This window comes from Perognathus longimembris, chromosome 7 (genome assembly GCF_023159225.1).
Source record: "Perognathus longimembris pacificus isolate PPM17 chromosome 7, ASM2315922v1, whole genome shotgun sequence".
NCBI lineage: Eukaryota > Metazoa > Chordata > Mammalia > Rodentia > Heteromyidae > Perognathus > Perognathus longimembris.
The window spans coordinates 20269127-20284248 of record NC_063167.1 but is presented as its reverse complement, the minus strand read 5'-3'; the positions used below and the strand labels follow the sequence as shown (position 1 = coordinate 20284248).

Sequence of the window (15122 nt, the reverse complement as noted above, 5' to 3'; positions counted from 1 at the left end):
TCCGAAGCTTCTGATGCACAGCTTCAGATTTTCCTCAGCCCCGGCATTTCTATTTGCTTTGACAATGCTTTTCTGACTTTTTCGGTTTACCATAAAGTCTGGTTAACCTTCGAGTGGCAGCAAGGGCCAGAAGGGCACAAGAGCTGCTGGAAACCCCAGGGTTTTTTTCCCCCCCAGTGGGCAAGAAACTGGTAAACATGTTCTGTCTTGGTTTTTTTGGTCAGTCCTGGGGCTTGAACTCAGGGCCTGGGCACTGTCCCTCTCTGTCACTCTACCTCTTGGGGCACAGTGCTACTTCTGGCTTTTTCTGTTTATGTGGTACTGAGAAATCAGGCCCAGGGATTCATGCATGCTAGGCAAGCACTCTACCACTAAGCCACATTCCCAGTCCCTATGTTTTGTTTTTCTGAGACAGAATCTCATTAAGTACTCAGGCTACCTGGAACCTAAGATCTTCCCCTCTCAACCTCTTGACTGCTACAGGAGTATACCACTACACCTGACCCAAGCACAGTCTTTCTGTGTGTGTGTCTGTCTGTGTGTGTGTGTGTGTACGCGCGTGCGTGCAGATTCCAGGACACCAACTCAAGGCCTCGTGCTCTCAGCCTTTCTGCTCGTGGCTGGCATTCTACCACTTAATCACACCTCCAATCAGGCTTTTTTGCTGTTTAATTGGAGATAGAGTGTCTCTTGACTTTTTTTGCCTGAGCCAACTTCAAATCTTGATCCTCAGATCTAAGGCTCTGAGAAGCTAGGGTTACAGCAGTGAGCAGTGGGCATCTAGTTTTAACATGCCTTCTTATCTTCTTTCTTATCTATCACAAATAGTCACAAGTATGGACCCACAGTTGGTTCTCAGGAAACCATTACTATATCAGAGCAGCCATCAGAGGACAGATGAAAAGCCTATCCAGACCAACCCCAGCCGAGCTGGCTCAGCTTGACTTCTGGAAGGAATGACAGGTGGCCATAGCCAGAACTTGAGAATTACCACTGTAAGAACACTACTGGAGTCTCTTACCAATACCTGCTTTCTGAGAATTGAGAGCTCACCTGACTTAATCTTTTCCTGTTGTTAGTTTCATCATTATTATTGCTGAAACCACCATATGTAATGACCTTGAACAAAGCCCTCTTCTTGGGGTCTCTGCATCCATGAGATGACTAGCCAGAGCTGTAGGGGTCCCAGAAGTCACTTACACTATAGTTACCAAATTTTACAGATATGTCTCCTTGAAGGAGTCAGGAAGATCCAGGAAAATCATAGGAACTGGCCCAAGGTCACCAGAACCTATGCCAGAGTCACCCAGAAAACACAGATCCAAACCTTCCAGCCAGGCTCTTCCCATAGCCCCCTATGTGGAGGGCTGATGAGAGATGAGATCATCAGATTTGGGTGCTTAATCCGGGCTGAACCTCTAGGAATTTGAATCATCCTGGGAACATACCGTGGATTCTTCCACTACAGGAGCCCCTCCACCCTATCCTCAGGTTCTCTCACTCCTCTAGACCAGTAGGTATCCCTAAAGTACCCGCCTCTGTTGAAGATCCCATAGCTGGAGGGTCAGGGTTTTTCCCACCTTGGACTCACAAGGTGGGGAAACCAGGCACCCTATAAAGCCCTTCCTCCAGAAACCCTTGGGATTCTAAGGATATCCTGAATTGCAGCACCCATTGGAGGAACCAGGAATGCCATGTCCAGCCTTGGGACTGGAGGCCTTTCCCCATTCCCTAAGCCCCCACCCTTACAGGCTGGAATGTGACCCGCGGAGGGATCCCGCAGCACGCCGGGAAGGGCTGCTGCTGCTGCTGCTGCTGCTACGTTCCAGCTCGGTGGCTGCATTGAAAGGGGGGAGATGCGGCAGCGACCTCGGGGACTGCAGGGGGTTGGGGAACAGGGAGAGGCCCCAGTGGAGAGGTGGGGGCAGGGAAGGAGCCAAGAGAACCAACCAGTCCGACTCCCGATCGCGCCAGATGGAGGCGGTCCGGAGCCTCCAACCCCCGGTTTCCTGCTTCTCCCCTCCACCTTTGTCTCCCCCACCTCCAGCAAACTTTCAGCCTGTTGGGGAATAAGGGTTGGGGAATTGTGTGTGTGTGTGTGTGTGTGTGTGTGTGTGTACGTGAGTGCGCGTGCCTGAGTCTAGTGGGCAGTGTGGTAGTGAACCGCGTGTACATCTGTGTTCCTAAGACGCTGGGCACCAGCACCTACATGCCTGGCGTGCGTGCCCGTGTGTCTCCATCTGCGCGTGGGTGTAGTTCGTGTGGCCATGTAAACCGTAGGCACAGGTATATATATATATACCTATATATGTATATATATACCTGCGTCTCAGCATCTGCTCGTCCTATTTCGACAGCGGAGGTTGTGTATGTGATTTTGGTCTCCGCATGTCCACACATCTGAGTGTGTGCTCGCGTGTGCGCGACTATGTAAAAATGTGAACATGTACGTGTGTCCACCCGTGGGCAAGTATGTGTACGTGAGTCTGGGTGCAAGTGAGGGGTGGGATCTGATCGCGGACTCTCGGGGACCCTCCCGCCCCCCCGCCCCCGCCCGCACTCATACCTCTCAGGCCCCGAGAGGGGGCAGCGCGGAGGCCACCGCCGCCGCAGAGACCCCTCCTCCCTGCCCCGCCCCCACCCCTACCTGCGAGCCGCTTCGCCGATCGCCCAAACCGCCAGAAGCTGCGGACCCGGGGGCCGCTGGGGGCCTTCCTCTTGTGGTGCGAGTTGCCCATGGTGGGCAGTGGAGGCGGCGCGGAAACCCGAGCGCGGCCCAGCCAGCTCGGCCGCCGGGCCCGCAGCCCCGGGAGGGAGGCAGCGAGACGCGCGGGCTGCCTCCGCCGGCGCCCCCAGCCCCAGCCCGGCCACGCCCCCGTGATGTGCGGCCAATGGCCAGTTGGGGGCGGGGCCCGTGGAGGGGCGGGGCCTGGCGCGTCCCGCCGGCTCCGCCCCTCCCTGGACCCGGGAGACCTGCTGAGCCGCCCAGCCCAGCGCGCTCTGGGAAAAGGCTCTGCCTATCGTGGTGGGGCCGGCCGGTCGCCAGCTCTCCCAGGCCAGGAACCGCTTCAAGGACCGCGGAGCACCTGGGAAAACTGGGGGCTGGCCTCCAGACAGGCGGGGTCCGGACCCGGCGGCTGCTGAGTCCCACCAGCCACCAGCCCGTGAATGTCACGTGTCTGTGGATCTCCTCGGCGCCCGTGTATACAAACGTAGAGAACTGCACTTCCGTACTTGCGGTCCTCAAAATAATGGAAGCTTTTTAAGTGGTACTGGAGTTTGAACCCAGGGCATCGCTTTGGTGCTGGGCAGACATTCTACCACTTAAGCTATAATTCCCAGCCTTTATTTTTTTTCTTTAGTTATTTTTCAGATGGGGCGGGGGGTCTCAAGTTTTTTGCCCAGGCTGTTTCATCTCAGATCTCCTAGTCTCTACCACAGAAGTAGCTAGGATTATAGGTGTAAACCACCATGACTGGCTGTAGTAACCTTTTATTTAGTACTTAGTATGAAGCACTGTAACCTACTTTCCTGCATCATGTCATTCATTCATAAAATAATTCCGTAAGGTAAAAGTACATATCCATTTTATTGATGAGGAACCATACCCAGATCAAAGCCAACACCCACTGTTCCATGTCAACATTTCTTCCCTTCTCATCTCTATATGACCTGCAAGGATGACAGTAATTGAACATCTGTGTGTAACCGTATGCTAGAACCTAGCTACCGTAGTTTTGTAGCTGTGATCTTGAATATGTGGGTTCATCTCTGTCCAATCATTTCTGTTTGTTTTCATGCCATCAAATCTGTCTTCATATTTAGATGTGTTGGGTGTATGTGTGCTGGTACAGGAGCTCATACTTTCCCCCACCCCTGGCTTTTTTGCTCATAGCTAGCATTCTATCACTTGAGCCACACCTCCATTTCCAGCTTTTTATTGGTTAATTAGAGATAAAAGTCTCTTGGATTTGTCTACCTGGGCTCACTCCGAAGTACCATTCTCAGATCTCAGCCTTCTAAGTATTTATGATTATAGAGCCACTGGCTCCCAACTGTGTATTTGTGTTTCCTTATATAATTGTGACTGTCGGGGCTGGGGATATGGCCTAGAGGCGAGAGAGCTTGCCTCGTATACATGAGGCCCTGGGTTCGATTTCCCAGCACCACATATACAGAAAACGGCCAGAAGTGGCACTGTGGCTCAAGTGGCAGAGTGCTAGCCTTGAGCAAAAAGGAAGCCAGGGACAGTGCTCAGGCCCTGAATCCAAGGCCCAGGACTAGCCAAAAAAAAAAAAAAAATTAAGAGCTTGCCTCATATAATTGTGACTGTCTCAAGAGGCTGAATATCTGATTTCTGTGTATTTGAGTGTGTAAAAGTTTGCTTATATGCATGTATGTATAAATATGTTGGTCTATAAGACTAAACATCTATGCTTGTATATATTAGTATAACTATGTTTGTGGAATATATGACTGTATCTATAGTTGGATTGTTTGTATATGTGTTAAGTAATGGGGCTTGTAGATAAACATGTGAACCACCCTTATCTGCATATGTCTAAGCAGCTTGTGAATCATCTTCCCTTATACATATCTTTGTCCAGGGATCTGCCCACTGCCCTACAGCTTGAGCAATGTCCCTACCATCAGTCTGTGCAGTCTCTCCAACTAGGGCCAAGCATGGTATAGCAGAGGAGAAAACCTGGGCTTGTGTCCAGAGCCCTCCGTTCTAATCCCTGTGTGGCATGACTCATCGTTTCTCCCAGCTGGGCAAGCCCCTTCACTACATCATGCTGCCTTTCTGCCCAGTGGCTCCTGGGTGTCCTGTTCCCTCCCTGCAAAGTCAAGAGCCCAAACTGTCCCTTGGTGCTGGTGACTCACACCCATAATATAATCCTAGCTACTCAGGAGCTGAGATTTGAGGATCAGGATTCAAAGCCAGCCCTGGTAGGAAAGTCTGTGGGACTCTTATCTCCTATTGCCCACAAGAAGCCTGTAGCAGAGCTGTGACTCAAATGGCAGAGCTCCAGCCTTGAGCAAAAAAGCTAAGGGACATCACCCAAGTCCTGAGTTCAAGCTCTAGTACAGGCACAAAAAATAAATAAAATCTGATCCCAACCATCTCTGAGGGTCTTAACCCTCTCAGATTGGTATCTTATTGACCCACAAAAATATCATACCATGTGTACCAAGTCATGTGCACCAGTCACTCCACTTTATTTTGTTTATTTATTTATTTATTTATTTTTGTTTTTGTTGCCAGTCCTGGGCGTGGACTCAGGGCCTGAGCACTGTCCCTGGCTTCTTCTTACTCAAGGCTAGCACTCTACCTCTTGAGCCACAGCACCACTTCCAGCTTTTTTCTACATATGTGGTACTGAGGAATTGAACCCAAGGCTTCATGTATACAAGACAAGCACTTTACCACTGGGCCATATTCCCAACCCCCAGTCTCTCCACTTTACACAGAGGGTCCCAGTGTCAAAACTGTAAAGGCCTTTACATTCACAGATGGGGAAACTGAGGCTGGTAGAAGGGACAGATGGTGGGAGGGAGCAGTGGGAACACTCAACGGTAAGTCCAAATCCCTTAGCATCAGTTGAAGACAGATAAGAAAGTCTTGAAGGAAACTGGGAATGTAGTATTGCAGGTGATGCCTTCACCCACCAGGCTGGCCTCTCACCTTTGTCTAGAAGATGCTTTTTCCTCCATGAGACCCTGCTAGACATTGTTTTTCTAAGCACACCCCTGCAGGGCTCTGTTCCCTATTCTCATAGCCATGAGTGCCACCCTGATACACTACTGCTCAACCCTGAGGGTTCCACAGCACCCTGTGTACCACCATCCCAGCATACCTGTAATTCCAGCACTCAGCAGGCTGAGAATCTCAAAGGCAAAACTAGCCTGCAACTGGGACTACCTCACTCCTCAGTAACCCCAGGCTCAGCACACAGTAGGTGTGCCCTGTGAGATGTCTAGAAACTGGTAGAGGCGGAGATGGTGGGACTTGCCTAACTATGCATACAGAAGCAGTAGTGGCTACTTGTGTATGAGCCCTGGTGGCCATGGTGGTTGGGATGTTTGGTGGTAGTGATGGCTCATTCATGGTTTGTCTACAAAGACAGTGCCTAGCCAGGCACTGTGGCTCACACCTGTGATCCTAGCTACTTAGGAGGCTGAGATCTAAGGAGAGTGATTCGAAGCCAGCTGGGGCAGGAAAGCCTGTAAGACTCATCTCCAATTAACCACCAGAAAACCTGAAGTAGAGCTGCAGCTCAAACTGGTAGAACACTAACCTTAAGCAGAAAAAGCTCAGGGACAGCACCCAGGCCCTGAGTTCAAGCCCAACAACTGACAAAAAAATACAGAAGACAGTGCCTGCTCCAGGATTCTGGGGGAGAAATACTGCCCTCTGCCCCAGCAGAGGTGAGGCAAGGTAAGGCTGGGGAAAGTAAGAGCTGGTACGGAAGGCACACAAGCCATAATTAGACTTGGATGCCTTGTGGTTAGAGACTTGCAGGAGATGGTATCTTGAGCAGAAAGGAAGCCTAACTTGGCCACAGTCACACATACATACACTCACACACCAGGAGTTGCTTGGGAAATCATGCCACAAGATGAAGATTCAAAGCCTGTGTAAGCTGAGCTGTCTGTATGGCTCCCTCCAATGTACCACAGAGCTGGGCACCCTGGAAGTGGAGTTGACAGTCCTTCAATGAACTAACCATAGGACAGTGGAGCAGAAGGGTATGGAATAGAGTAGGGTAGGACCACAGAAGGGGTAGGCAGAGATTTCACTGCAAGGGGCTGCTTTCACCCACTTCCTTCCCCAAGTCAGCCATAGAGCCGGAAGAGTAGCCTTGGGGGTTTGTGCACCCTACCTCCCTACCCCACCATGCCCATTCAGACAATGAATAATGCCTCCTCTCAGTAGTTTTCTTCAGCATGTGACAGGTTCGGAGCAGTTAAGAAGCTTTGAGGGCTGGTGGAGAGGGGATTTCCAAGGGGCAGAGGTGTAAGGGGGAATCACTCTGCCCTCTGCTGATATCAGCGTGTAGACATCCTTGACCACCAGGCTTGGGCCTCCCCCACCCGGGCCCAGGTCAGCAGACCTGGCTGGCTACCCTGTTTTCCAGGACTCCAGGGGAATAGTTGGGAAGAACCCACTGATTGAGGACTCCACCCAGACCTAAGGGGAAGTTCCTGCACAACACTAGGATGTAGGGGAGCAGGGGCTAGGAGATGTCTGCCGGTGGGGAAGAGAGGTAGAGGAGGGAGGAGAGAGAAAAGAAATCTGGCTTCCTTCATGGCTTCCTGTTGGGGCTGTCTCTGCAGGCAGGAATTTCTGTAGGAACTCTGAACAAAGGAGAAGCTAAAAGCAACCAGGCAGGTATGGGCTCCAGTTGCTGGCTACTGTGTGACTTTGAATAAGTCACTCCTCCTTTGGGCCTCAGCTGTTTGGTGTGGGTTTTTCTGGGATTGTTTGGGTTCCGTTGGGGTTTTTTGTTTTCGTTTTTGGGTTTGTTTGTTTTTGTCAGTCATGGGGTTTGAACTCAGAGTTCAGGGCCAGTGCACTGGCCCTGAGCTCTTTTGCTCAAGGCTATCACTCTACCACTGGAAACCACAGTGCCACTTCCTGTTTTCTGGTGGTTAATTCCAGATAGAGTGTCATGGACATTCCTACCCAGGATGGTTTTGAACCTCAATCCTCAAACCTCAGTCTTTTGAGTAGCTAAGATTGCAGGCGTGAGCCCCCAGCCCCCAGCTTGGGCCTCAGCTGTTTGTATGTGGCATGAAAGCTCCCCCTGACAGACCAATTTTGGGTATCTAGGATGCTGAGATGCCCAAGCTGTGGGAGCCCATATTGGATCACTTTTCAATGAGAGAGGCCACTTAGTGCCAGGCACTGTCCTGGGCAGGGCAGAAGAGGGACGAGCCAGACAGCCCAGCTCCTGGCCTGAGGGCATCCAGGTGGTGAAATGTGGTCATCCCTGTGCTCCACAGAACCCAGAAAGCCAAGCTAGCCCAGCCCATCAGACACCCAGGTAATTCCACTCCTCCACCACAGCTTCCCTAATCCTCCAAAATCCTAGCACAGGTGTCACCTCCTCAGGGAAGCCCTTCCTGATCTCCCTAGGGGATGTCTGTGTTTCCCCTTTGGTTCCTTTTTTTAAAATGATTATTTGCTCACTGTCTGATCCTGTCCAACCAGGATTCTGAGGTTCATGATGACCAGGACCTTGCTTCTTTTGCTCATCCCCACAACAGTGCCTGCCTCATAGCCCGTACATAGTATCTATGAAACTGGTAAAGTTTCTATCCTTCATGGGCAGGCATACTCGACTATGGTACCCACACTCTGCTGCAGAATGTACCTCATAGCCAAGGGAACCTTGTCCCCATTACACTGATCTAGGTACCCCAGGCTAAGAACATGGAGATACTCCGAAACCAAGAAGAAGATAACCACAAAAACAAACAGTGCCCAATTCCCAAATCTCTTCAGCAGCTGCTCCAGAGCCTAGGGGCTTTAGAGAGTAAGACAACGATGATAAGACCTGAGCCTGGAGCACAGGTGGCGGCTACTCAAGAGGCTGAGATCAGAGGATCCTAGTGTAAGCCAGGAAAGTCTATGATACTCTTATATAACCAACTTAAAAACGCCAGAAGTAAAGTGGTAAAGTAAAGAAGAAGTAAAGTGGTGAAGCACTAGCCCTGAGCAAAAGAAGTTTAAGGACTGGCTCTGAGTTCAAGCCCCAGGGCCAGCACAAAAAAAAAATAATAATAACTGGGGCTGGGACTTGAGGGATGCATAGGAGTTTTCACTGAATAAAAAAAGTGGAGAGAGGGCTGGGAATATGGCCTAGTGGCAAGAGAGCTCACCTCGTATACAGGAAGCCCTGGGTTCGATTCTCCAGTACCACATATCTAGAAAATGGCCAGAGGGGGCGCTGTGGCTCAAGTGGCAGAGTGCTAGCCTTGAGCAAAAAGGAAGCCAGGGACAGTGCTCAGGCCCTGAGTCCAAGCCCCAGGACTGGCAAAAAAAAAAAAAAGTGGAGATAATCAAAGGAAAAGCATATGCAGTGACATAGAATATGTTCACCAAAAGGCAAACAGGTACCATCTGACCTCAGACAAAGTGCCCATGACCCAAAGAATCTTTGGGTCCTCCCTTTGCTTTAGAGCTGTGTAGGCCCTTCCTCAGCGAAGAAGAGAGGTAGAATTATTGGGAGTGGACTCTTGCTACCTACCTTCCCATGACATCCAGGACACTAAGGTCTCCATCTTTTGTCCAACCTGCCAAAGGTTAGCTCTCATTTCCCTGACACAGCTCCTGCCCACACCCAACTCATTCTCAAACCCAAACATTTCAAGTACCACAAAAAGTCTCAGAGGTCATTAAATAGCATCTATGTCTAGACAAGCCATTCAGGGCCCAACAGTGGGGCAGGTTTGCGGAGCAGGTCACACTGCTGAGCAGAATTCTCTTGGGCTGGAGGCATGGCTCAGTGGTAGAACACCTGCCTAGCCAAGTATAAGGCCCTGACCCTAGGACCACACGGAGGTACACCTCGCTCAGGGGGGCTGCAGGGAGCTCCTAGGATTACAGTTCAGTCCCTGATGGGCCTGAACTCTATCAGAGCCATCCCCATTCTAGCGGTTGGGGCATTCTGCACTCCTTTCCCAAAGATTGCCCTGCCCAAGATTCCACAGTGGCTACTCCCTCCACAGTCACAAATTCATTTTACTTTGGAGAGTGTGGCAATTAGGGGCAAACTAAGGAACCCTGTCACGGTCCCTGCTATGTAAGAATAACACTTGCACAGATGCATAACACTTGCACAGATGCAGGGATCGGGCCTTCTCATCCTCAGACATTCTTTGCAGCCTGAACAAGACCTGAACCCAGCTAGCATGAAGCCCAATGACCTTGGGCAACTTGGTTTCCTCCTCTGAGGCCTTTTTTTTTTTCTCACCCACACGTAGTAATAACTGCTTACCTCCCAACACAGGGAAATGCCGGGCCTGGGTCTGGCACAGTGCAGCCTTCCTGTTGGTTCTCTAACTCTCCCTCCTTCCATACCCAGCTCACCTCCTCCCGAGAGCCTCCCTGGTCACCTGCTGAGCCCCAGTGCTGGCCTCAGTCCCAGAAACACTTCCTCCCCACACACTTGTCTAGAGGCCAGGTGATACTTCTGGAAAATAGGAATTTCTGTTTGCTTTTGTTGTTTTTAACTTCTTCCTGGGGCTGGGGATATAGCCTAGTGGCAAGAGTGCCTGCCTCGGATACACGAGGCCCTAGGTTCGATTCCCCAGCACCACATATACAGAAAACGGCCAGAAGTGGCGCTGTGGCTCAAGTGGCAGAGTGCTAGCCTTGAGCGGGAAGAAGCCAGGGACAGTGCTCAGGCCCTGAGTCCAAGGCCCAGGACTGGCCAAAAAAAAAAAAAAAAAAAACTTCTTCCTTTATCTAAGTCCTAAGCCTCTAAGTGAGGCTCCAGCTTCCGGAGTCCCTATTGATGATCAGCAGCACTGCTGCTAGCTGAGGTATAGAACCAAGTCAGTCGTTGTTTTCAAACAAGGATTTGATTAATTTAACTGATGCCCAAAGTCCTCAGCCTCAAACAGCAGAATCCTGCTTTCATCAGAGTCCTGCTTTCATCTGCATCCATTCCAGAACATACTTGCATGCCTCTTACCTAACTGGATCCTTGAAACACTGCTATAAAACTAGGATTTGTGGGCTGGGAATGTGGCTTAGTGGCAGCATGCTTGCCTTGCATGCATGAAGCCCTGGGTTCCATTCCTCAGTACCACATAAACAGAAAAAGCCAGAAGTGGCTCTGTGGCTCAAGTGGTAGAGTGCTAGCCTTGAGAGAAAGAAACAAAAAAAATAGGATTTGTTCTCCTTATTTTACAGATAAGTGAGGTCTGAAGGGGTGAATAACCTACTGGTGTCATGTGGCTGGGGGAGGGGGGGTGGGGACAGTAAAACAGATTCTACTTGGTCCTTGGAGCTCAGGTGAGTAAAGTTATAAACACAGTAATAGCAACCACTTTTGTGTTTTTTGTTTTTGTTTTGTTTTTGGCCAGTCCTGGGCCATGAACTCAGGGCCTGAGCACTGTCCCTGGCTTCTTTTTGCTCAAGGCTAGCACTCTGCCACTTGAGCCACAGCGCCACTTCTGGCCATTTTCTATATATGCGGTGCTGAGGAATCGAACTCAGGGCTTCATGTATACGAGGCAAGCACTCTTGCTACTAGGCCATATTCCCAGCCCAACCACTTTCATTCCTATAGCAACTTCTCTTTAATACATTTTTTTCTTTTTTTGGTGGGAGTACTGGGGCTTGAACTCAGGCCTTCTTTGTGCTGTTGCTAGCTTTTTCACTCATAGATGGTGCTCTACCACTTGAAGCCATATCTCTTCTTCCAGTGTTTGAATGGTTAATTGGAAATAAGAGTCTCAGAGAGGGCTGGGAATATGGCCTAGTGGCAAGAGTGCTTGCCTCGTATACATGAAGCCCTGGGTTCGATTCCCCAGCACCACATATATAGAAAATGGCCAGAAGTGGCGCTGTGGCTCAAGTGGCAGAGTGCTAGCCTTGAGCAAAAAGAAACCAGGAACAGTGCTCAGGCCCTGAGTCCAAGCCCCTGGACTGGCAAAAAAAAAAAAAAAAAAAAGTTTCATAGACTTTTCAGCCTAGGTTGGCCAGTCCTTAAATCTCAGCCTCCTAAATAGCTAGGATTATAGATGTGAGCCACCAGCACCTAGCCCTAATATACTCCTTGTCCAAAGTTAGGATTTTTGCTATAGCTGCATCAGAACTTCAACTTTCATTTGTCTAACTCTGATCACTCTCTCCTTTCTATCAAGTTCTCTCATTCCTCTCTGGGTAGTTCCCCTCTATAGAATGAGCTGGAGAAGATGAGCTTTAAGCCTCACCCCCACTTAAGCTCCTTGGGAAAATCATGAAAAAAGCACCTTTGAGGCAGGTGATTTGAGATTCAATCAATTCTAGCTTGGTCGAGTCAGTCACTCACAGTCTTTGAGCCTCAGTTTTTTCATCTGCAAATGGGGAGGGGGGGAAATCTCAGGAGATAATGGATGCAGGTTTCTGACCTCTTCAGAATAATCCATCGGTGTCAGATTTCCTCTTTCCTGCTAAGACTGTACAGGGCAGTGAGGGCAATACCAGAATCTTGAAGGACTGAAGCTCAATGTTCCATTGTAAGCTCAGTCCCTTTTATAGGATGGTCGCCAAATGAGAGGAGCCAGGACTTGCATCTCCCATCTCCTTCCTGACCTCCCAGAAATCTTCTCAGTACCCCTCCTTCTCATGTTCCCTCACCTCTGCTCTGAATGTTCTCTCTGAAAGAGTTAAGCCTTTGGGCTTTCCCTTCCTGACCAGCCTTGCCAGTGGAGATTAGAGAGATCAGATTTATTTCTCTTAATAAACAGAGGAGAAGTTGGGCCAAGCAGGTGACAAGGAAACAATTCGAATAATAGGAGGCTGGAGCAAAAAGGAACAGGACTTCCTTCAGTCGTACCTGGAGCCACCTCCAGACCTAGAGAAACAACAGCTAAGGGGCAAAGGGTGTTGCCCATGCACGTGGACTCAATCAAGCTGACCCACTGCCCAGAAACCGAGTGCCACCTGATACCAAGAACAAGGCAGAAGGCAGCCTGGCCACCAACCCAATGACCCCAAAGGCAGGCCCTTGGGGTTTTTTGTGCCATTCCTGGGGCTTGAACTCAGGGTCTGGGCACTGTCCTTGAGCCTATGTACTCAAGACTAGCACTCTACCACTAGAGCCACAGCTCCACTTCTGGCTTTTTTGGTAGTTAATTGGAGATAAGAGTCTCACAGGCTTTCCTGCCCAGGCTGGCTTCAAACCCTGATCCTCAGATTTCAACCTCCTGAGTAGCTAGGATTACAAGTGTGAGCCACCAGCTGAAGGCAGGGCTGTTGGAGTCAGGAGCCATAGTATTTCCAGTCCCTTGCCTCCAAGCTAGTTTCCTGGGAAAAGGGTCCACTGTCCTGGGGTACACCACTATCTCCTAATCTTCTGCCTGCCCAGCCTAACAGTCTAACTATAATCCATCCTGCTGCAGTTCTGACCTGTGTCCTCTTGAGGGAGATAGCCATGACTGCATACTGAATCCCCATGGTGGAGTCCTCGGACAGACTCTCCTCCATTTAGAGCTGCAGAGCCTTTGGAAATACCCCTTACCCACAACTTCCCTCAGGGCTTCGCCCAACCATCTCCCCTCCCACCTACCTCCCAGTGCCCAGGCTTCTATTTGGGTCCCAAGGGGTTCAGGGCCCTTATCCAAAAGGAAGATCACACAGGATACAATCTCACGAGAGGCTTTCCACCCTCTTCCTGACCCCTCCAGTGTGCCTTCTAATTCTCCTCCAGAAGGAGGTGGTTAAGGGACCAAGAGAGTAAACAGGCGAGATGGGATGGGCACACACACCCTGCCATTTCCTCACCTCCAGCCGGGTAGCAGAAGTATAGGAAAGGTAGACTTCCAAGGTCAGCAGGCCTTGAGAAGCCCCACCTTCTTACAGAGACTGAGGCCCTCCCCACCAAATAGAAGACAGGAACGGGGTGAATTGAGAGGGGGGGGGTGGCAAAAAAGTACAGTGACCTTAGCAGAGATGGGCCTGATCAGACTTCCTCATAGACCGCCCACCCTTCAGATCTGAGGGGAAATCCGGGGCTCTTCTAAGTACCCACCCGGGTCCTGGGACTTCCATTTAGCTTGGGCCTCAGTTTCCTGTCGGTAAGCACACTTCAACACTGTTGGGTTCCTAACAGGGTTTTGGGGAGCCAGAGATGGGGAGGAGCCACTGGTGCTGGGATAGTGAGCTCACCACTCCCAACAAGGCGTGTTTGTGGTTTGGCCCAGGTGAGTGATGAGGTGGGGGGTGGGGACAGGTAGGAAAAGCTAACACTATTAATAACCTCAGGTATGCTATGCCCCAAGCTGGGCCCTTTGTGGGACAGGAAACCCAGATCCACCTGGAGGGCAGAAACTCCAGCTTGAGTGCCGCTGACCTTCCTGAGCCCAGGAGACCCCCACCAGCGACCCAAGGCCCCCTGACTGTCCCCAAGGCCACAGGCCAGAGTCAAGTCTCCCACCCCCTGACTCAGCACAGGGCAAAACCTGGGTGAGCGCCTGCGGGAGGGGGAACTGCCTCTGCGCCCCGCCAGCACTTCCTGCTTAAGCAAGGGGATCCCAGCCCAAGTCGGGGGGGGGGGGTCTTCTCCCCTCCGCCGAGTGCTGAACCCAGGGGGCACACGACGAGGAAATCGGGCTGAACCCCAAGCATTACGCTCGCCCAGTGCCAGCACCCAGGGGGGTCACACTCCAAGTCCAATACACGGCCGCCCCCTACGGAGCCCCCCCCCCCGCCACCCCGCGGCGCCTGCGCCGCCCTGCCCAGGTGTCGGGCCGCCTTACCTCGGCCTTTGCCCTTGGCCCTCTTGGCCTTGTCGTCCGCCTTCTTGGCTCGGGGGGCGGCCGGGTCCGCTCCCTCGGCCCCGGCCCCCTTCTTCTTGCGCCGCTTGACCCGCAGCCAGCTGAAGGCGCGGCGGAGGCCCGAGCGGGACTTCTTCCTGCGCGGGGGACCGCCGGGACCCCCGGGCTCCTCGGCCGCAGGTGCGGCGGGGGGCGCGCGCGCCGCCATGGTGCGGCTCGGGCCGGGCCGGGCCGGGTTGGGCCGGGCCGGGCGGCGGGGGTCGGGCCGCCTGCGGGGCGCGGCGCCCCGAAGCGGGGCGATCGCCGCGGGAGACGCACCCGGAGAAAAGTTTGGGCGGCGGAGGCCGAGCGCGCGGCGGGGGCGGCGCGGGCGGGGCCGGCGGGCGGGGCGCGGAGGCGGCCGGGGCGGGGGAGCCGGGAGGGAGCGGCCGCCGGGCGGGAGCGGCTCGGCCGCCCGCCCTGCCCGCCGCTGCGGGGGCCCGGGAGGGCGTGGGCCGGTCCCTGCCCCCCACCCCCCACCCCGGGTCCGGCGAGCCCCGGTGCCGCGCTCCGCCCCAGCCCGGTGGAAGGGGTCACCAGGCCGGTCTGGGAGGAGAGGTCTGTCCCGAAGGCGGCCCTAGGACCGTGCC

General features: G+C 52.3%; 1 protein-coding gene across 2 annotated transcripts in view; it reads right to left on the bottom strand.

Moving 5' to 3' along the window:
- The window catches only part of Kiaa1522 (KIAA1522 ortholog), a 30412-nt gene extending 15576 nt beyond the window's left edge, over positions 1-14836 (bottom strand). The window contains exon 1 of one of the 2 annotated variants that reach the window (XM_048350786.1): positions 14476-14836. In XM_048350786.1, coding sequence (XP_048206743.1) covers positions 14476-14701 — 226 coding nt within the window. In that variant the 5' untranslated portion in view covers positions 14702-14836. Of the gene's footprint in view, positions 1-2647; positions 2885-14475 lie in introns of those variants that run through there. The other variant, XM_048350787.1, reaches the window with a different exon arrangement.
- Positions 14837-15122: the final 286 nt, after the last annotated feature.